This window comes from Petromyzon marinus, chromosome 48 (assembly GCF_048934315.1).
Source record: "Petromyzon marinus isolate PM22_M1 ecotype Great Lakes invasive population chromosome 48, UKy_Petmar_22M1.pri1.0, whole genome shotgun sequence".
NCBI lineage: Eukaryota > Metazoa > Chordata > Hyperoartia > Petromyzontiformes > Petromyzontidae > Petromyzon > Petromyzon marinus.
Window position 1 is genome coordinate 2,942,584 of NC_133714.1, and position 23,678 is coordinate 2,966,261.

Consider the following 23,678-nt stretch of genomic DNA (forward strand, 5'->3'; position numbering starts at 1 on the left):
AATGCAGGGCAAACACATTTATTGTGTTCAATCTGTAAAATGCAACAGCACGTGGTGTCACACACAGCAATCCTCAACCGAGTCGCCATTAACCACATGACTGGTGTACAAGTCCGGTTAATCAATAACCCTGCCAGCCACGCACAGGCCCAACCCAGTTACCGCATGCTGGTGTACACACGTGCATTGATGTACTGCACACCACATAGGACTTTCACAAAATCACACTTTTACTCCCTTGCTGCATGAGTAAATAATAAAAATAGTCATCCATTCCTAATGTGCCACACATAGAGTCCAATGTGTTCACGTACCTGTTAACGATGGGCTGTTGTAGGTACAGTAAGAAATAATTAATGCATTGATTAACCATGTTTATTTTAATATTGTGTTCATAATGTTGTTAGTATTTTCTTGGATTCATATCCATTGTTAAAATTTGATAAAGTACGTTTTTTGGGTGAAAAGGGGTAACTGTCGATGCTATCGGAAAGAATTCAGCCTTTAACGTGTATTTCCTATTCTCCACAATGCAGGTTTGTTGGGTTAGATCGCGTAAATATATAAATGTGTCGTTAAACCCGCCACCACCCGACAAAGCCAACTAGTAAGGTTTGTCACGTAAACAGAACGTGGCCAATTCGTCACTAGTACAGCAGCACACCGGTGTGTTGGAGAGCCAAGCCACAACGTTTACAATTTGAGTACGACGTGTTGCTTAACGACCGGTTTCGTGGAACCGAATCATCGTCGTTGAGAGGGCTTCTCCTAGATGATGATTATAATTGAATCACTATTATTATTATTGTTTTTACAGATTGTGGGATGACATTGGAAGGCAATCCAAGGAATTGTTTGACTTGTCCGTGTTCGTGAGTGACATCCCCGTCGACCGCACGTGGGTTTGTCTCCCGAGTTTCTCCAATATTTCCAACTTTGCGAAAAAAACCCGCCATATTCATTAAGGCATTGGCCAAACATCTCAAGCACGATCCTCCTGAAAATGAGTCTTTAAACTGAGCGAGGCTTTACATTATTAACGTTATCTTTAGTATTTAAAAAAAATATATACAGTATAAAGCATGTTTCAAATTTTGGCCTTGAATTGCATCACAGCTGATCGTCGCAGGAGAGCTGGTGGTAGTTTGGGGAGCCCTTGATCCAGCGGTGGATTGACCATAGCTGATGATTTAACCAGCAGCAGGCTTTGCTCGTTTTATATCAGCTTTCGCTTCACACTCTGCTGGAGGTAAATTACTTGGTTTGTGTGTGTGTTTTTTTTTGTCTTAGCGATTTTCAGGAAACCAGCAAATCCAGAGGAAACCCATGCAGAACAGAGAGATTAAACTAAACATTTTATTTTATTTTACCAGGCAAGGCCCACTGAGCCGTATAGGTTTTTTTTACAGAAGCGACCTGGCCACAAATGATAGCACAACAAAGTGGCTTATCGCGTGGACATTTCTAGCAGCCAAATACTCTAAACGCACATTTCTCAATGTGAAGGGAAAAACCGGAGGAGCCGGGGGAATGAATCAACACGTCCACGGGGAGAAAGAACATGCAAACTCCAGATATACAGCAGGCGTCAGGCTCGGGATAGAACCCACGGCCTCCTGTACACCAGGCGACATCTCGCCACCGTGGCGGCCCACAAACTCCATGCAGAAAGCTGCCCGAGTCGGGAATCGAACCCAGGAAACTTGGCCTGCCGTGAGGCACGAAGTGTTAGCACTGTGCCACATTTTCGCCCACACCCACATTTGCCTTGAAGTGTCGCATTATAATTTATGGCAATCGTTGAAATGTTGCTTAATTTATGTATAGATATGGTCCACTACATCTTCATGGCTCATTGATGTTGGGGCATATATTTGAATTACCTTTGGCTAAGAGTGAATTGAGAGCCTAAGTCTAAGCTAAATAAATAATTACACCCCCCCCCCGCTCCCCCCCATTCCATATTCCTCCACACAAATCTTATTTTTACACATCCTATCAGCCACACGGCCATCTGGGAGTGCATCTTTATCGGCGACATTGATTCAACGCGCACAACACTCGGCACCGGCTTCGACGATCAGAGTCCTTATCAGCAGTCAAGCCTGCGTCAACCAATGCCGGTCAACTGCCCGGTGTTTTATAGGCAAGGAACCCCCTCTGTTAGCTCTGGGTTTTAGTTCTTCAGCAAAACTGGGTGACACAGTGTAATCACCAGCGTCGCTCTGTTGAGAACATCAAAGTATAAACACAACATAAGCAAGCAATGCGTAGCATGGGACCTTGTTTTTGCCAGCATCAAAGTATGAAAAACAAGGATGGGGTTTTTTTTTACCCTCGCTGGCAATAGAACGGGAGTTTTGATTTAAAGCTTTCGTGACTGCAGTAATTCATATTCTTAGTTTTTTCGGTAAAGTCACGTTGAAGAGAAACAACAAAATAACAAAATATATATAAAACAATAAAAAATTCTCACGACGTTTCGACCATAACTCAAACGGTCATCATCAGGTGTGTCGGTTTGCATAAATTTATTTTGAAAACGGACTAGTCCTGGCAAACAGCCAATCGTTGCGCGTGACGCAAACGTTATTTTTTTAAATATATATAAATAAATAAATATGCCGTTTTCAAAATAAATTTATGCAAACCGACACACCTGATGATGACCGTTTGAGTTATGGTCGAAACGTCGTGAGAATTTTTTATTGTTTTATATATATTTTGTTATTTTGTTGTTTCTCTTCAACGTGACTTTACCGAAAAAACTAAGAATAAGAACGGGAGTTGTTAAGATGTTGAAACGGTTGTAGTTATTTAGCTGCTTTGGTTTTGCTTTTTGGGTTCCTGTTCGGCGCACTGGTCAGTTCGGCCGGCAGATGACCGCTACGCGGTGATGAAACGACACGGGGAAGGGGAAAGTGAAATGAAGCTTCTTTGTGTCAGGGGGAGCCATTCGCAGCCAGCGCGTCCATTGTGAGTTCCGTTCGCTAGGTGGCGGTACCTATCCACCGTGAACTATGGGACAAGCAGGCGCCTTGAGCTATCATCATTATTCAATTTAACACGGAGTAGTTGGTTTTCGCGAGAAATGGTATTCATCAAGGCCATAATTATAATATTTGAATATTGGGGGGGGGGGGGACACATCCCCCCCCAATGTTCAAATATGCTCAAAATGTCCCCCCCAATATATTGCTATTAAAAAATAATTGCTATGCCATGTAAATAAAAATAACAATTTGCTAAACCTTGGCCACAATATCTGGACTTGTTTTCATATAAATCAATGGATAGATTTCTGTTTATATGATTGTGGTTATGGTTGTACTTTATTAATCCCTAATCTCTGCAATTACATACAACGAAACAAGAAATGGCAAAAAAGTAAAAACAGAACAATGTAATACAATAAACTAGTAGACATTATTGTAAAAATAAAAAGTCCATCCTATGTGTTAGTGAATTTTTTTATATTTTAGGCAGGAAATTAGTTTTCAAATTTACATTTTTTTCTGGGTTGGGACCCCCAGGCACCCTGGAAGATTCGGTCCCCCCCAATGTTGACTCCATGGCTACGACCTTGTTATTCATAATAAAGGTTTTTTATGGGTTAAATCGCTTAAATATAAATGTGTCGTTAACCCACCACCACCCGACACAGCTAATTAGTAAGGTTTGTCACGTAAACAAAACGTGCCAATGAATTGCTACTTCAGCACACCGGTGTGTTGAAGAGTAAACTCACAACGTGTCTGACAAATCGCCTGGTGAAGCTGGTTTTGCAATCACCAGTGAAACGTCGAACTCAAATTATAACTGTTGTGGGTTTCCTCTCCAATGCACCGGTGTGCTGAAGTATCATCATTCAGGCCAGAGGATCTCCTTTCATTTTGTGTTTCCCAAACCAGTGAACCCCTTATCAATGCCTACCTTATGACAGACCTATTCAGACCTTATTGGTCACCCCGTGCCCTTATACATCTCAAAGTTCACCTTACAAAGGAGGAAACACAAACAAATTGATAAAAATAATAATTTGCCCGTATTGATACGGCTGTACGCCGTATGGACCTCAAAACCCCCAACTTCCTTGCACAAGAATACGGGTAAACCGTGTGGGTTGACAGGTATGTGGTTTCCCCATCACCCCAAATGGGGACATCAATATTCTGCTTCATTGTGATGTCCCTATTCGAACCTCGTAACAATCCAATGTGTGTGCGCATGTCCGCGCGCCCAACGCATTGGGGTAGTTAAATACTCGCCCCTTTGGTGTTGATACTTCCATTGCATTCGTGCATATGGCAGCAGAGATGAACTCAGGATCTCGATGCCCATGTCGAGGTCTGCTGCTGGCCACGACGAGAGGGCTTCAGGACAGCGAGAGAGAGAGAGAGAGAGCTCGTGTCGTTTTTGTTATCAGAGCAGGCTACAGTGGTTTGCTACTTGGTTGGTGATAATAAAAAATACTTTTGCACTTGTTGACAGCGGTAACGACTCGTTTTACCTCTCGTCGTTAGCGATAAAACATGTGACGCTTGATGTTGTGGAGTTAATGACCTTTTCTCGGCTCAGTCATGGTTGAGAGTGAAAATTGTCTTAACGTTAGAATAGTGGCTACTTGTGCAATACGAACTTGATATGCGAACACCTTTTGTAAGCGCGGCTCTCTAATATAAGCTACACGGGCTTACGTTGCACCGGTGTGTGGTGGTGGGGGGAGAGTAACATTTGATTCAAGTACATTTGGGATATTAGAACCTTCTAAGTATACGTTCAGCTTCGGCGAATGTCACAAGCTACAGCGTTGCGTAGTCTGTCCATATTCTTAACAAAGTGCAAAGTATTCGTTGTTATTGTTGTTGCTCCAATAAGCGTAGGCGTGCCACTCGGCTCCTGTTGACAGCCAGTGATGGAAAGTCCACATTCCTACGACGGAGGATGGCTTTGACAACATAAGAGATTGGTACGACGGAGGATGGCTTTGACGACATAAGAGATTGGTACGACTGAGGATGGCTTTGACGACATAAGAGATTGGTACGACGGAGGATGGCTTTGGCGACATAAGAGATTGGTACGACGGAGGATGGCTTTGACGACATAAGAGATTGGTACGACGGAGGATGGCTTTGACGACATAAGAGATTGGTGCCAGAAAGATGCGGCCACTACTTGAGAATGCTCGCGCAAGACAGAGAGAAAAGTTGAAACAAATGACGAAATGTGCGGTGGACACCTACAGGCTATCTGCCCATGGATCGTGATGATGATGACAGGTGGGTGGGTATGTCAGACAGGAAAGCATAGAATAGAGACATCTCCTTGTTACAGCACCATCACCACTAACAATAACAACAACAACGAGTCCCAGGGGCACCCAGGGTAGCCAGGGCAGCACCAAATGAGTTCTAGGGCAGCCACAGCGACACACGAGGCACGAGGTGGAGATGAGAGGCGGTGATTGTTGAGGAGCCACGATGCGGGGGGGGGGGGTTAGGGGCAGGCAAGGGTCAGAAGGTAACGCGGGGCGTAGGCCGTATACAGACTGCATTATCTGGGCACTGCGTATGGACATCTGGCCAGGTGGCACACTGCTGATCCATAAATGGCTCGCGACTGGAAGGTTGTGAGTTAAGATATCCATAGATAAAATGAGGACCACTTCGTAGAACTTGAGCTGTGCATGTTGGTATAATAATAATAATACTCATAATCTTTGCACTTACAAGACACTTCAATGCCTCGGCATCTCAAAGTGCCTTGCACCATTCAGAGGACAGGCAGCTTGTCCCCGTGCAACGCAAGTGACTTGGCGCTGACCCGAAGTTTGTTTTTGGGGCGGCGAGTTTGCCAATTAAGGGGCAATGATCACGGCGTCTCAAGCCTTGCCACGCGACCGTGGAGTTGACACTCGCCGGCTCGGTCGGTGCCGTTTTCGAGAGGAACCCCCCCCCCCCTCCTATTTTTTTACTTCTTTGAATCTCGAGAAGCGTCGCTCATTTTTTTTGCTTTTGTCCGTGGCAGCCCGGCGCTGCTGCGAGGGTCGTGCCTCTTGGCGTTGCCGCTTCATGAAGGTGCACGTTGTCGCACACGGGAAAGCCCTCGAGGAGCCGCTCAGCAGTGGCCCTGTGGGCCGTAAGGTGGCCCGATGCACGCCGTCCCGCCGCCCGGCCGTAAATGTCGCACTTGTAAGGAGCGAACGGACGCTGGGCTTGGGAATCGCCGAATATGCCCCGGGAAATGATCGCTCGTGGCCGACCAAAAAAAACCTCGCGTGATTATTCTGTTCACGTCGCAACCCAGATGTCTCTATCCGTTTGGCATTTGCCGTGGCCTTCTGTCGGTATGTATGTGCCGTGTTGAACTTCTTTCGCACCGTACGTAGCCAACCGTGCTAATCGTAGGTGTGGGGAGGGGGGGGGCGAAGGACGACGAACTATACAACCAAAAAAATTATGCAGCATTGTAATGTTGTAATTGCTGGTCATTGTTCAACAATGTAATTCATATATACTATGTAGATAAAAAAAACACGATGTTGCTTTTATTTCTTCAATTGTATCACTGATGTTGCGATTCCGCGTCATTTTCTTGAAATGAAGAAGGCGGCCTTGGAGTTAACACGTGATTCAAGTTCTGGGACTTTCGCAGTAAACAGCACACCACTGAGTCTGAGAATGAACCTGGCATGACACGCCACGGTCTTTTTTTTATTTACAAAAGTCGCTTTATTTCCGACGCCGGAGCACGCAGTACTGTTACATGCCGCGTTCCTCGCACTTTGAATCAAGCCAAGTAAATTTTGTTTAACCACGTGGGAACTCAAGGGACCCAAGGGTAGAGTCTTCATCTGCGTGAGCGACCCGGGGCATTGGGGCTGCAGGTAGGGGGCGCTGATTTTTTAAAAAATTTAATCCCAATTGAGTCGTTTGTGGTGAATTTTTCTTTTTCCAATTTTGAAAATTTGGACTTTTACGCTGGCACAAAAGTGGCCCCACTTTTGACAATGACGTCAGCAGATCTTTGCCGTCTGCTTGGAAGCAGACGGCGTGCGTTTTTGCGTGCCTTTGATACACCAGAAATAATAAAAATGTTTAGCTAAGTAGGGTCCACTGAGCTACAGAACTATTTTTTTTTCAGAAGCGACCTGGCCACAAATTATAGCTCAACGAAGCGGCTTATCATCACGTGGAAATTTATGGCAGCAGCCAAATACTCTTAAACGCGTGTTTCTGAATGGGGAGGGGACAACCGGAGGACCCGGAGAAAAATCTACTCGACCGTGGGGAGAGAGACATGCAAACTCCAAATATACAGCAGGCGTCAGGGTCGGGATTGAACCCACGACCTTCTGTATACCAGGCGAGGTAGTCAACATCTCCTAGCCACCATGATGATGATAGTGAGAGACATGCCAACATCAAATATACAGCAGGCGTCAGGGTCGGGATCGAACCCACGACCCCTGTATACCGGGCGAGGTAGTTAACATCTCCTAGCCACCATGATGATGATGATAGTGAGAGACATGCCAACTCCAAATATACAGCAGGCGTCAGGGTCGGGATCGAACCCACGACCTTCTGTATACCGGGCGAGGTAGTCAACATCTCCTAGCCACCATGATGATGATGATAGTGAGAGACATGCCAACTCCAAATATACAGCAGCAGGCGTCAGGGTCGGGATCGAACCCACGACCCCTGTATACCAGGCGAGGTAGTTAACATCTCCTAGCCACCATGATGATGATGATAGTGAGAGACATGCCAACTCCAAATATACAGCAGGCGTCAGGGTCGGGATCGAACCCACGACCTCCTGTATACCGGTCGAGGCAGTTAATATTTCGCCACCGTGGTGCTCCTGAGCGGTCTGCCAGATTCGGACAACAAACCTCCGCAAAAGGCGGCGAACCCGATACCTCTGGGCCATGTCGCCACCCATGATATTGTGCCTCTTGGATGTCCCCTAGTGAGCCTCCACTCAAAGGCAGGCCGCACCTTTTCTTCTGCTGCTCCCTTAGTCTGTATGCATCATCTCCTTCTGGTCGTAGGCATTGCCAATACATTCTCCTGTTCAAGAAGTTACAGCTCAAGACGTATCCTCTCCTCTGCCGGTTACTGATGTCTCCTTTCTCTCTGTCTTGTCATAATTAGCATCGTGATCATAATGCTGCCTTGTATCTCCTCTCTGCCCTGTCACATATATACCCTAATTCCTTCCCCTCGACTTTTAAAAAGGTAGACATTCTAAAAACAGTCTCGCTGGTGCAAATTATGTCGAAGCACGTTACCACATTTTCACAGCATTTTCACAGCATTTGAGATGAACTCACATTTATATGTTTTGTGAAAGCTATGGGTTTTTCCCAAAGGTTTGCTCATTCTCAAATAGGTAGTCGTAGCAGTAGACAAAATGGTCTCATCGCAAAGTGATGCGCCAAACATAATAAAAAAAATAATCGGCCAAACACCAATGCAGAACCCTCCTGATAAAGAGTCTTGAGATTCAATGGGGGCTCTCTCAGACAAATTATATTGACATTCTGTAGATTTTAATATTCATATTCAAATCAAAGTTCAAAATATCTCCACACTCAAACAAGCATTAACTGGTGACATCTCTCAGTTCATAAGCAAGGGCCAATTCCACATTACTATGGCATGGCCCAATACACCCAAAGGACAATTATTGCCCATAAACTGTACGCATATTGCGACTGTTTAATAATAATGGCCATACCATTTTTTATATATCTCTTCATCGCACATAAGCTACGTCTCAATGTTCTCTGGTCACGTGTTTTCACGCACACACAATAGGGGTACGCAGTCGTACGAGCAGTGACATAATTGGAATAATAAGGGCGGCTCGCTTAATTAAGGCTCCACCGAGGATGTTATTTGCATTCCGGTTGTACCGAAGGCTCGTGTGTGAAGGCACCTCTTCCCCCAAAGTAAAGCCCGCAGTTTAGCGAACAGAATTAATCAAGGGGAGATTTCATAACAATCCCGGCGAGGGAGTGCATTTTACCCACAAAGAGCTGGCTATGTTAATTGCTTGATCTTTGAATGTTAACCTGGGCAGGGTTTTATGCATAATTTGAAAATCTTTCCCGAATGTTTTTTTTTTATGTTTGGACTTCATAACAACAACAGCAACAGCCGCCACTCGCCGCTAAGTGGCGGTGACGTCACCGCGGCGCTTGTGCCAGGCTACGTGCACGTTGAGGCCAACGTGAAGGTGACGAACGCCCCCCCCTCTGGCAGGAGGTCACGGTACAGACCCAAGGTTGCCATGGGGTTGACCGAGATGCTTTACATAGACAATGATCCCCCATATAGCCTTAACAGACTGTAGGGGCAAGTGCTGTTAGCGAGCACCTATGAAGGCCGGAACGGTACACGAGGGGGTGGGTGGGCCAGCACCACGCCCGACCGCCTTTGTCTCCCTAGTGGCGATGTTTACACACCGCACCAGGTACTCATTTGAGGCTGAGTCACACACAAAGACACGTACGCGCACACACGTGAGCCCTTCGTGGCTGCCGCTGTGGTGTTCTTGACTAAGCAAGCCGGCGAGGCTCCCGTTGTGTTTGCAGGGCGAGTGTGGGAATTGCCGAGTGTCACAGGCCGTGCGTGCAGTTGCCGCTTCGCAGTCGGCTTGCGATGGGGGCCGTCCATAAATGACGTCACACACCTAGGAGGGGTGGGGGTCAGACAATTGTGACGATGTGTGACGAGGGAGGGAGGGGGGGTTTGAGAAATGTGACGTCACATCAAAATGCGCAACTTTAAATAAATATAGATAACACGTTCTACTTCATTAAATAGACTTTTTATTAAATGTTTCCGCCTACAACATAGTTTAAAGCGATTTGAAGAACGTTTAATTTTTGGGGGGGCGGGGGGGGGCAGAGCTTTGTGACGTCATATTTGAGGGGGGGGGGGCTCTGACTTTTTGTGACGCTGTGTGACGAGGGGGGTGGGGGGTAAAAAATCGTCCAAAATCGCGTGACGTCATTTATGGACGGCCCCATGTCGGAAACGCTGGGCATGCAAAACATCCATCGATTAATTAACGAGCACGGTCGGCTACGTGCGGTACGCAATAAGTTCAACGCACGGGTTACATACTTACGTGCGTGAGTACAACATGCACGTGTTTTTTTCCATGGCTTCGAATGCCTTGAGTCGAACAGGCAACTTCAACCTCTGTGGGCCGTACCCCCTTCCCGTTCGGACCCCGTAGACAATGGGCCCCGTGTGGAAACCCAGCAAACACGAGGTTGGGTCTACCGACATACGTACGCAGCCATGGCAAGATAAGAATACAGTACATTCTTCAACTGAGCCACGATCCCTATAATAAAATCGCAGCAATTTCTACGCAGGCTCAAATCTGCTTAGATTCCGAGATCTGACGAGACTGGGGTCACATGCCGGGTGATTTTGCCGTAGGCAATCCTGTATCCAAAATCAGTGTTCTTCATTGCAAGGCCCGCATGCCAATGGCGCACCGTAGTGGCCTTTAGTGCGGCCCCTGGTGGCCTATCATGCCCAATGGTTTTAAATGTGTGGCGGCCCTCGCTCTGATGATGTCTTGTCGGCGAAAGTGCCTCCCCACCCCCGCCTCTGAAAATTAGCGAAGAACACTGACCTCAATAAACAACGTCATTGATTATGACAAGCTCGATTCTGTGAATGAAAAATCGGATGGATCAATTTGAGAGAATGATTCGATTGAAATCCATTGCGAAGCGAGCACCATTGATTGGGTCGCTTAATTTTTCATTCATCTCGTCAATTAGTCAATTTCATAGAAATATTCGTATGTCGGCAGAGCGGTGGTGCGGTGGTTAGCGCACCGCGCTGTGATTCCGAGTAGTCAATTATGACATTATTATCTCCGCGCCTATTAGCATATTCTTCTGCTATTTTTGCAGTCACGTATTGTATTCCTGGTATATTATTGCTGTCAGTTTTAAAATGCAATCCGGCTTGTGGTCGATTGTCCGATTACGAGTTATTTCCATGGACTCACGTGCTCTTATAAGTTCCCCACCCCATACGATGCAGGTTTGACAATAAAAAAAACCCCTACCGCACGCCCCCCCCCCCCCAAGTATTTAAGTACCCAATTAGACCCATCCCAAAGTTGTCAATCTCAATTTGCGTCGCCTGTGTTCATTGCGCAATGTCAGACACCTTACGTCAATTAGCAGCGCTTAACGGGGATATTTTAATCGTCAGATTCAAAGCCTGGCTTTCGTTTAACCTGATGAGCCACCTCGATTAATGTTCAACATTTGTCGTGTGCGTTTATTTTCTTCCCAAAAGGCAAGCGATTATTCTTACGTGGCTGAATGATGAAAGTGGCTTCAATATCATTTTTTACTTGTAAAATAGATTACTTCCCAAAGTTTCATTCAGCTCGTTCCACTGCGCATCGGTGACCTCATCGGGCGGTGTACCGCCCCATCTCGTCAGCACCTCGCGAGCTAAGCTGTCTTGAGCCTGGATTGTGCTTGGATGGGCGACCACCGTGCACAATGCGGGCCTACAGTATGCGGGCAGCAGGGAGCCTATCGGAAACACTCATTGTCCAACTATATACCACGCTCCCGTGTTTGATACCGCCCCGTCTTCACCAACCCGCAGTGACCCGCGTGGTGAAGTATGGTCACCCCCCAAATACCGCACGGTGCGAGGAGGCCCTCATCCAGCAGTGGATTGACAAACGGGATTGTGCGTTACATCTACATATGTACGGTACATGTCATGTAATCGGCTGTATTATTCAGTGACATAGTGAGTCTGCTGTTTTAAATATTGGATCAGCGTTCTACTGTGCCTTCTATTTTGTTTGCAAGTCATAAATGAATGAGCGAGCGAGTGAATTGAGCGTGCGAGCGGGTGGGTGAGTGAGCAAATTTGGTAGATTGGTAAATGAAATGATCGTGTGGAGTAGGTGATTGAGTGTGGATAAATGTTGGTGTGTGGGCATGTTAGTGAGTACTTGGTGAGTGAAAGCACTCGAGTGAGTGGTTGAATATGTGAGATATGAATGAGCCCGTGAGCATGTGTATGAATATTCCTTTCAGGAGAATGGACAAGTGAGTTAGTGTGCGGGTGAGTACGTGGGTAAGTGCATTGGTGAGTTAGTGACATTGAGCAAGTGGGCAAGCGAGTGCTTGAATATGTGAGTGAGTGAGTGCATGAGTAAATGTCTTGGTGGCTAAAGTGAGTTTTTGGGGGATTCGGTAGGGCGAGTGAGGGAGTGGGTTGGTAGGTGATTTGATACATGTACACGCGCGTTTGAGTGTGAATTTCCACCTAACAGATGAAACCTCGATCCAAGGGGTTTGTGTAATGCTTTGGAATGTCACACGAGAGCAGAATCTTAAACCCAGCATCATAACTGGAATCCCACTCAAGCTCAACAAAACATCCGGCCAGGTCAAACTCCCACTGGTGCAACTAATTCCTTTGACCTGCCACAGAATCGTAGCGAGTCAAATGTTTAAGAGCAGCGATATTTAAGACTGAAACAGAAGGATTTTGCAACAACTCTGTTTGCCACCTGATGATGCTGGTTGTAATTACTGGTGGAACAACTTACTCGAATCGTAAATGTTGTGGGTTTACTCTCCAACACACCAGTGTGCTACACTGGTAACGAATTGGCATGTTCTGTTTATGTGACACACCTTACTAATCGGCTGTGTCGGGTGGTGGCCGCTTTAACGATAAAATGTGTTCATCTCAAACAGATGCGTCCAATGGAAACGTACTAAAAGCAGATGAACAAATGACATCGCTCGCGCGTTGTGTCACGTTTGCGACAGATATTGCCCAATGGCAGTTTGGCTAAACGGCCGCAGTTCTGGAAGAGTAAGTTTGAACTCGAAGCCTCTCGTCGGCGAGCTCTGTCAGACGAACGGAATAATAATTGGCGGCCTTGTCGGCTGGGCCTTTCAATTGCGTTCACGTCAAACATCCTGGGGCCCCGCTCTCGGCAAATGCGATCACGTTTAGTTGTGGCTCGTGACAGATTCGCAGTGACAACACCGGGAAAACTTGGCCGGGTATAATTTCGACTCTCCTCCCCCCCCCCACCCACCCACCACCACCGCCTCTCAAATGCAGACAACAACAGAGAGCAGCCTGCACATTTGCGTGCTAAAGTTTCGTTGCAATCTATGGCGGCCTGTAAATTGTTGGTGATGACTGTTTTTTTCTTTCTCTCTCATCAAATTAAGCCGTTCGGAACTCGTTTGCTAGCTGACACAGTTAACTCTCGTCACATCGAATCAAATTAAATTAAAATAATGATTATTTTTGTTGTGGCCAAAGGCAAGGTTTATAAGGGGAAGAAGAAAAAACAGATTCCAGTTGTTTTTGATTATGAGAATAGCTGCTGAATTATAATTTGCAAATACACTTAAATGAATCATGTTTTCTGTTTAGCACTGCGATTTAATTGCGTACCACTTATTGCAGCAAAAGCAATGCAAGCGACCTCGTCCAGCAGTGGATTGACAAATAAGTGCAAAACGACCGTTTCCAAGGCATTTAACACCAATAATATTCTCCTCCATTTCTTTCGCGCAATGGCTCCATCACCCCGTCCAGGAGCCAAATGCCAGTGTCGAGGTCTGCTCGCCACGACGAGACGGCTTCGCGAGAGAGTGTTCGTGTCGTGTCGTTTTGCTGTTCCTCCTCCTCCTCCTGTTGAAGAAGAGCGGGCTACGACGGGTTCACGGAATGGCCCGCAGTTTGGTGTGCATGGCCACGATGGTCCTCCTGCGGCTTTTCTTTATTTTGTTTCCATTCACGAAGGAGATGCGCGCATTGGCCCGTTGACGTTACGATGCTGCGGTCGATGGTCCCGCCGTCGGTGCCTTCGAGTAAAATTCAACGCGATGTTTGGCTCTCGAAATGAGGTGTCTATTTTGAACGTTTGTTCCGCTCTGTCCACCAGCATTGTTCCGGATATGGGTGTTGTTGTTGTTGTTCACCACACATGCATTATAATGATGAATATGATATTCATTAATTTTATAAAGCACCATACATGCAAATTGCATCTCAAAAATGCGGTAGAATTTGTAATGGACACACAGATTTCGCGTAGAGGCTTGGGGAAACCCCCAAACGAGGGGGAAGGTAGCCAGAACCGGCGACAACAAATTGCCCAAGCTCTGTGGTCCTACATTGGGATGTTTGGCCAACCCCATTGATGAGAGTTTACACCGGAGTGCACAGAAAGAACCCACGCATTCATCACGCGCTTACAGATGCGATTCTGCGGCCGTCTGGAACGCTCTGCCTTCCAATATGAGGAGTCCACTGGAGCTGTGCACTTTGAAATATATTTTTGAAAAGGAATTCTTTAGAACTGCTCTTTGTGTTTAGTTTGTTGTCCTTCCCCCGCACCTCCGATGAGCACGGTTGGCTACGTACGGTGCGAATGAAGTTCAACATGCATGCATACATCTGAGGGTGGTAACACTCATCTCTGCACAGATAGCAATACATCAATTTTATGTCCTGCCATCATACCGTGGCAAGGCAAGAGAAGACAAACTTGATACCCAGAGGCAGGGAGTTTATCAAAAATTCGTTTGTGATCCACAATCCCTCTCCTCCACAGTGCTGGCTTACATGCATACTTCATCGGCGATGTAAATGCACAGCTATAGACGTATATATGCACACATCTATATTCACATTTTCAAAAAGCACCACATTACATGCAAACGTCCCAAGAAGCACTGTTGTCTAAGAGGCATCTTGAGGCTCTGCTATATTTTATTGGGTAAAGATTTATAAATTACAAGTATGGCGCACAGCATCATCCTATGATTGCTTTTGTGATAAGGTTTCCTTAGCCATTACAAAGCAAATCATTGAAAACCCACAATGCACCGCCTCCAAGGGCGCCCATAACCGACGGAAATTACATTCTCGATCACAATTATAATTGCCATTATCTTTGTTAAAAATAGACCGCCACTTCATCAATAATTTGTACATTTTTTCATCATTAAACCCATGCAGCTTTTGTGTGTGTGTGGAAAACTTAAAGATGGGGGTGGGGGGGGGATCAAGTCGGTGGCACGGACAGCCTTGATAACAAATCTACTTGCTGTGCTGCCACTAAGAGATCTCGCGTAACCCGCAAAGATTCCTTAAACTAAAATGTTTTTTTTCTGAAACACAAAGTACTTTGAACTTCTTTCGCACCGTACGCAGGCAACCGTGCCAATCGGAGTTGCGGGGGTAGGACAACAAACTAGACACAAAAATCAGTCCTGAATTATTTAGTTTTCGATCTAGATTTAAAAGTGCATAGCTCCACAGCGACTTCCTGATATCGGAAGGAAGCGTAAACGGTACCTAAGCCTGCACAAGTTCACCGCGACATTTGCTGGTTCGCAGATTATTATTATTATTTTTTAACTCGCACGTCGTAACGCTGCCCACTACCCCCCCCCACTCTCAGACCAAACAATAACACTCGTTTGCTGATTGATCAATTAAACCTCCACATTTGCCGCTGAACTGCTGTATTTGCTAATTGGGGGATCAGTAACTGTAAGCCATCGCCCGGGTGCTAAAAGCAAATTGGTGTCATCTGTCAGGATGGTGCCCGCATCTATCACCTGTCCTGAGGTGTCTCCCCTGTTCAATCCAACATGCACGTTCACAGCTCCTCCCACACAGCCCAGCAAATCAAAGAATTGCATTCTCTTGGATTTATTGATTTTTGCCCATATCATTTATCTGACGAGTCCCACGCTGCTGATGAGACTGAGAAGGTTGAAACCGGTAAAGTCTTTGCTTGCTTCATGAAATGCTGCTTTGAGAATATTTGACTGCTATAAATTCGCATTTGATAAGCCACTTCGTTGAGCTATCAATTGCGGCCAGATCGCTTCTGAAAAAACATTTTTGTAGCACAGTGGGCCGTGTCTGGTAAAATAAAAAATAGTTTAGTTTTTAGCGATGATCCCCCCCTCAGTAACCCGACAGCCACCTCTTGAGAGTTTGCGTTTCTGAACATCGCGTACCGAAGCGCGTATCTCATGCGGCTATTTTCACCTCCTGACTCCGTTGAATTTTTAATCATTGTTACACACACACACAGATCCATCCCAGCTGGCACGGCGAATATGCTTCTTGTCTTCGCGACGAGAGAGGTGCAAGTTCACATCTTAGGAATCCTTGTCCAGTTGCAAGTCGGTAAAACGAGAAGTGCATGTTGAGATGCCACCCGTGGTTGTCTTGAGCCTGTAAGGCGACCACAGTTGGCATTTACGTTACGCCCACGATGTAACGAATGTCCCAGAGTGCAAATTTTAGCCTAGGGGCCACCCCCTGATGGCAGTGGGCCCTTGCGTGCCCCAAGGCGAACGCAACACAAGCCCGCAAGCCAAGCGCTTATGAGTCTGATCTTGGAAGCTAAGCGGCGTTGAGTCCAGTTGGTCCTTTGGATGAGAGACTTTGTGAGAATTCGGGGTTTGCGAGGTGGTCAACAGGAGATTATGGGATGGCAGTGGATTATAGCATCTATACGCGGAGAACTTTACGTCTTATACCCCCTTCGTACACGTGGGTTTGCTCCGAGTATCATATTTATTCCCACACACGCCAAACGCAAATGGGATTGGCCAAACAACACGATGCAGACCTCTCTTGAATTTTTTTAAATTAATATTGTTACTGTTTCCGGCCAGGGGAATATGGAATTTACATGCCTGGTTAAGAGCCCGAGTTTTTTAGTTGTTGTGGCGAGCTACGAATTTGGCGACCACGGTTCGATTTACCGCTCGCGGGCAACGTCGATGGCGAACAGTCCGAACCGCTCCCGGACGTGCCCTCGCTCGGCCTGAGCCTCACACGAACACCTATGTGTGGCGTGTGGACACCGGCGCTGGGGAGACAAAGGCGGCCGTGCGTGGTTCCAGCCCGACACGAGGGCCACGTTGGCTTGCAACAGGTGTGCTCGCTTCACAGCACTCCCCCCCCCCCTACCCTCCTCCCCCCCAATGTTCCCGCGAACGCCACAGGGTTGTTTTGGGGGGGGGGGGCAATCTTGTGTCTCCCCGCGTGTCCTCCTGCGCGTGTGCGTCAGGCCACGTGAAGATGGGCACGTGCGAGGTGGTGGAAGCCCACCGCTGCTGCAACAAGAACAAGATCGAGGAGCGATCGCAGACCGTCAAGTGCTCCTGCCTGCCGGGCCAGGTGGCCGGCACCACGCGCGCCCGGCCCTCCTGCGTCGAAGGTAAATCGGAAGAAAAAAATCCTTGGCCGTGGAGGCGACCGTTTTATTAACCGAAGGGCCCGGTTAAGAGGCGCAGGGCCCCTGCAATCGCCGGCTCGCGCCGTGGCTGGCTGGTGGAGCCCTCCACTCAAGAGCGGTGGGGGGTAGCTCGAGAGAAGAGTCGGGACTTCACAAGTTTTAGCGCCCACTCGCGCTGCGGTGCAGTCATTTTTATTTTGTTGTATAACCGCCGTTGTGTTCGCACAGCCGCGGCGGAGTTGTATAGGCGTTGGCGGCTAACGCCGGTGTAATCGTGTGACTGAGACGCGCCCCCAGCTTATTGCATTGAGGTGGTCAATAGGCGGCATGCCTGTGTAATATTCACAGCGCAAATCGTGACAAATCCCGTTTCGACGCAGTTGTAGCACAGCGAAGTAGGTCGTTCACCTGTCCTCTCTCCCTATACAGGGTGTTTCAAAAAAATGTTTCACACTTATATGGGACAATCGTTTTTTTATGGAAAAAGAACGGATAATACACTGTTACATGACAACAAATGTATGTTAAGAGCTTCAAAAAGTCACAGAGTCTACACTTGTTCTCCATCGTTGTCAACACATGCCTGGAATCTTCTCCAGGTGATCTTCAGAGACCGGAGGCAGCACATTTCTTGTGGTGTTGTTGCAAATTCTCGGAAGTGTCAACATTATTTTTTTAAGCACCCTGTATATATATTTAGTGTGATTATCGAGTGCGTGTTGGTTTTTATTTGGCACCAACTCTGGATTTCTCCCACATGTGAAACATTGCATATGTACATTTTAGAATCAATATCCGTCTAGAGTATTTGGCTGCTATAAATTTTCACTCGATAAGCCACTAAGTTGAGCTGTCATTTGTGGCCAGGTCACTTCTGAAAAAAAGCTGTATAGCTCAGTGGGCTTTACCTGTTAAAGTAAAATTAGTTTAGTTTAGTTTGAATTTCACGTAAAAGAGGGCCCCACAATGCGCCTCTCTCTTTGTCGCTCATGGATTAGACAGCCTGTCCCTGGGCTTCCAGTCTCATGCCTCTTCTACATGGCCCTGTTTATGGGATAAACCATGGAATACAAGACAATAGGCGTTATTGTTGTTATATGTCGAGTACTTCATCCACTGAATAAAGATCATCCTGGAATAAAGGTACCCCGTACATTAAGCATCACTGCCCATGTTCTCAACACTGCACCATCGACTCAACACTGTCCATTGACTCAACACTGCCCATAGACTCAACACTGCCCAAAGACTCAACACTGCCCATAGACTCTACACTGCCCATAGACTCCACACTGCCCATAGACTCAACACTGCCCATAGACTCAACACTGCCCATAGATTCAACACTGCCGATAGATTCAACACTGCCTATAGACTCCATACTGCCCACAGACTCAATACTGCCCATAGACTCAACACTGCCCATATATTCAACACTGCCCATAGACTCCACACTGCCCATAGACTCAACAATGCCCCTGTACATGAAGCAGTTCCCCCTCCTGAACCTCCATCCATTCCTCTCTTGAAGCCTCACCTTTTCTCCATCGTCTATTCTCTTCCTCTTCCCTCCCCTCGCCCCCCCCAATCCTTCCCGTCCCTCCCCTACCCTTTCGTGACCCCCTAAGTGCCCCTCTAGCACGGTCACCCAATCCTCAATACCTTGCAGCATGCCCCCTGCCATCAAAATCTTTCTATTTTATGACCGTTTTTTTTTTTAAACCCACGTCAAACGCCTCGAGTGAAGGCGCTCAACAAATATAAAATAAGATAAGACCCGGGTTCACTTTCGGTTTACGACAGACAACACCTGCGGCAGCTGGCATTCGACATACCTGAGTCGCCCCCCTCCTAGGTGATCTCACCCTGCGGTGAGTAACTGGCGTGCTTGAGCAAAGAGATCAGTTCTTGTGCGGGATTGAGATGGATTGTGGCTTCGCAGGACCACGAGGGATGATCGTGTGGGGGAGGCTTTTGACCAGGAACGCATAGACAGTTGCTGCTGATGATGGGGGTGATGCATTGTGGTCCACGTCTGCGCTGGGTAGACGAAGGTCACAGAAGCAAGACGGAGGGATAGCAGAGTGCTGGCGAGTCAAAGATAACCCGCATAGCCTTTAGCAGACTGTTGGGACAAGTGATGTTAGCGAACGCCTATGAAGGCCGGCACGGCACACGAGGGGGTGAGTGGTCAGCACCATGTAGTGGTGCTGACCACGATATTTACGCATTTCAGCAGGTACTCATTTGAAACTGAGTCATCCTAGGGGAGCCCCCGGACAATTTCAGATAATCGTCACTGGTGTTGGCCCTGAACGGGAATCGAAATCGTGTCGCCGGGTTTGTAGTGCGACGTGCTAACCGCTACATTACCTCTCCCCACACACACACTAACCTCTTAAATTAGTACTGCTCTGGCCTTACCAGTGAGTGCTTCCTCACAGTGGCGTCCCTAAGGGTAAGGATCTACATGTGTAGAGCGCTTGCTTAAATGCCTCAACCATGACATCTCACCTCAACCATTCCAGTCGCCTGCTGCGGTCTATACAAGGGCACCCCAAGCGGCAGCTGTCCCTGTGCGGCACAAGGTGGAAGCAGCACCGGCCTATCTGGGTATTGGTCTGCCAGTAGGGGGCTATTTATGTATGTTGAACTTTTTTCGCACCGTACGTAGCCAACCATGCTAATAGCCAACTGTGCTAATCGCCGCTATTGTGTCTTCCAGTTATGTAAAGGTTTTCTTCAGGGAGTGCTCGTGTGCGTTTGTGTGGGTGTGTGCTGCAGCGTCGATAGTCGTGCAGAAGTGGTGGTGTGAAATGAAGCCGTGCCTGGAGGGAGAAGAGTGCAAAGTTCTGCCCGACCGCACGGGGTGGACCTGCTCCAACGGCAACAAGGTCAAAACCACCAAGGTAACTGGGTCTGCCCGGGCACACAGCTTACCGATAAAAACAAACACGCGGTTAGGAAACTCAGTGGTTGGGGGGGGGGGGGGGGCGGTCGGGCTTATAATGGCCGTGTCAGTAGACTGAGCCAGGAGCTAGAGAGATCCTGGGGCCCAGCAAGTGCTGGACCGTTGAGACCAGCTTGTGGGGGGCCCCTTGACCCTGGGATGTCCCTCGGTCCGTGGGTTTGGTCGCGTTTCAAACTGGTGACGCGCAGCTTGGCAGGCGGGTCTCGGTAACTCTCGCGAAGACGATCCAGTGGTCGACAAAACCCCTTCAGGATGACGTTGCCGCGGTCGTACCGTGGAGATATTTCGGACAAAAAAATTCGTTCAAGGAGTTTCCCAGAAGCTTGGCGACTAAAGCCCGGCGCTTGAAGGGACGAATCTTGTCGACCGGGTCGATGATGTCGCGCGTCGTGCGCTCACCTCCTCTACCCGATGACAACCACGACGTCACGCGTGACTGCACGTGTCGTGACACCTTCGATTGACACGGTTAGCTATGTACGGTGCGAAAGAAGTTCAGCGTACGTACGTGCGTGACAGCCCCTTGATGCTGACCTCGACGCAAACGGTTTCCTGACCTTAGCTTCACACGGATGCCTCGGCCTCGAATTCAGGAACCAGATGGAGTGGTCATGCGTTGGGTTTAACTCTCTCCAAGGGGACTCAGAATGGCCATGGTGCATCTTCACAGTAGGAAGAAGGGCCCTTTGTCCGACATGCTGAAAAGCAGCATATCATCGGACAAAAATCTCGTTTTCCTGCCCCTTACCAGAACAGTCCATTATTTTTGATTCACGATGGCCGTGCTCAAACCATTGAACCAGCATGGCTGAACCTTGGGGTCAAATCTAGTGAGTAATTCAACGTGAAACGATGTTCTCAAGCGTAGCGGTTTGACAGAGTCAGTCTGGTAACCTTTGGCTGAACAAAACGTTATCATGTTTGGTTTTACACTTGTTCCGGCACAGCGTGGCTCCAACAGCTGCATTTCATTTTGTCAGTCAACACGTGAACACTCTTTGCAGAACATATTGATCGCTTTCACCCGTAGTAGTAATCTCCGTGGTCAGGTGTGCTCAAGGGTTAGAGCAGTGAGATGGTACAACTCAGATCCCCACGTTTGAATCCACGTAGCCGGGCTCTCAAGTGTAGTGAGTTGATAGTCTCAGCCCGGTCACCAATGTCTGCACAATAAAAACGAACACGTTACATTTGATTTCAACTCCAATTTTTTTTGTTATTTTACCAGGCAAGACTCTGGTAAGCGACCAGGCCACAAATGATAGTGGCTTATCATCAAGTGGAAATGTATAGCAGCCAAATACTCTAAACACGCGTTGATTCTAAATGTGGAGGGAAAAACCGGAGGACCCGGAGGAAAATCCACGCGGCCACGGCGAGAAAATGCAAACTCCAAATATACAGGCGTCATGAGCAGAGTCGAACCCACGACCTCCCGTATACAAGGCGAGCGAGGGAGTTAACATCTTGCCACCGTGGCGTCCCTAATGATGATTTCATCATCTCAAGTATAGTGATTTCATCATCATTATCATCACTATCAACCATGATACATCTACTGCTGGATGACAACCTTCCGAAGGCTGCGGCACCTCTCATAATCCAGAAATGTAATAAAGACAAATATTCCCAGTGTAGCCTTTAACAGACTGTCGTGGCAAATGCTGTGAGCTAGCACCTATGAAGGCGGACACAGCACATGAGGAGGTGGGTGGCCAGCACCACAGCCGGCCACATTTAGTTTCCCGAGCAGTGATGTTTACACATCGCACCAAGTACTCATTTGAGGCTGATTCTACCTAGGGAATGCCCATGACCGCTTCAGAATAATCATTACTGGTGTTGGTGGCCGTGCAAAGAGTAGGTAATTGTGTGCTGGTATCATAGCCCAAATTTACCAATTAAGAAAATTACCTGCAAATTGCCCGATTAGGATTACACAGCAGCAATCATCACCCCACACTGGCAGACTAATGCCCACTTGTAGGCCAGGTGCTAAGTTGCGTTGTGCCCACAGTGACAGCTGCCACCAAGGATCCCCGATCAAATGTTTGAGATGAGTTTTGATGGAAGCTGTCTGAGGGATTTAGAGTGCTGTATCAATACAACGTCATCATTATCATTGTGCCTCTGGCATCAGGTCAGGAATTTTAGAAAATTCACTCTTGCCTACGCACAGTGATTATGACACGGGGGGGGGGGGGGGGGGGGAGGGAGGACACACACACCATCACATGGGAGTTTGTATGTTGAACTTTTGGACCGCACGTTGCCCACCTTGCTAATCGGAGGTGTGGGGGAAGGACAACCAAACGCAACACAAAAAGCAGTTCTAAAGAAATGAGTTTTCAATCTAGATGATTTACAAGTGCGTAGCCCGCAGTGTCTTCCTAACATTGTAAGGAAGAGCGTTCCGGACGGCCGCAGAAGCACATCTGACAGCGCACGATGGGGTGACCGTCTTTATTCGATCGATGACTAGCCAAAATAAACGTAAACATATTCTTAGTTTTTTCGGTAAAGTCACGTTGAAGAGAAACAACAAAATAACAAAATATATATAAAACAATAAAAAATTCTCACGACGTTTCGACCATAACTCAAACGGTCATCATCAGGTGTGTCGGTTTGCATAAATTTATTTTGAAAACGGCATATTTATTTATATATATATATAAAAATAACGTTTGCGTCACGCGCAGCGATTGGCAGTTTGCCCAGGACTAGTCCATCTATTTTTTTGAAAAGAGGAGGGGGGAGACGAAATTTGTTTTTATGTATGCTGTCTGAAAGCCACTGTAAGCGTGAACAATCAATCAAGAACTGAAATGATTTATCAAATCTTTCCAATGATTGCTAAGATAGAATCCATCTTCTCGGTTGAAATTGTCTCTGTGTTTGTATATGTGGATAGCCTCATGAACGAATCTCTCATGGAAGCCAGATGGCTTACAAAGAACCTCCGTCTTAGAAAAGTCAATGGCATGTGAGCCTGCTGAATTAGAACAATGATCTGCTACGGCCGAGGTGTTGGTCCTACCGTGTTTAAGGTCTGCTTTATGTTCACGAATGCGGTCCGAGATATGGCGTTTGGTTTCTCCAATGTAACTACTACCACAGAGGCAACTTAGTTTGTAGACACCAGGGTATTGTATGTCCGGAATCACATCTTTTACAGACGGAACCAGATCACGGATTTTATGTAATGTGTTGAAACGGACCTGGATCTTGTGTTTATTCAAGATTTTGGAGATCTTTTTTGTGATCCCAGCAATGTAGGGTAAAGTGATGGTTTTGAAAGGCTCCTCAAGAGGGTTCTTCTTCATGGTTTGAGTGATAGCTTTGCGGATTGTATAGTCGGAGTAACCATTAGCCCTAAGAGCTTGGTGTA

General features: G+C 47.1%; 1 protein-coding gene across 6 annotated transcripts in view; it reads left to right on the forward strand.

The window, feature by feature from the left end:
- The window catches only part of LOC116952788 (chemokine-like protein TAFA-2), a 103,725-nt gene that overhangs the window by 70,829 nt on the left and 9,218 nt on the right, over positions 1-23,678 (forward strand). For all 6 annotated transcript variants that reach the window (XM_032972428.2, XM_032972427.2, XM_032972429.2 and 3 more), the window contains 2 exons: positions 17,149-17,298; positions 20,101-20,225. In XM_032972428.2, the coding sequence (XP_032828319.1) occupies positions 17,149-17,298; positions 20,101-20,225 (275 nt within the window). The remainder of the gene's footprint in view (positions 1-17,148; positions 17,299-20,100; positions 20,226-23,678) is intronic.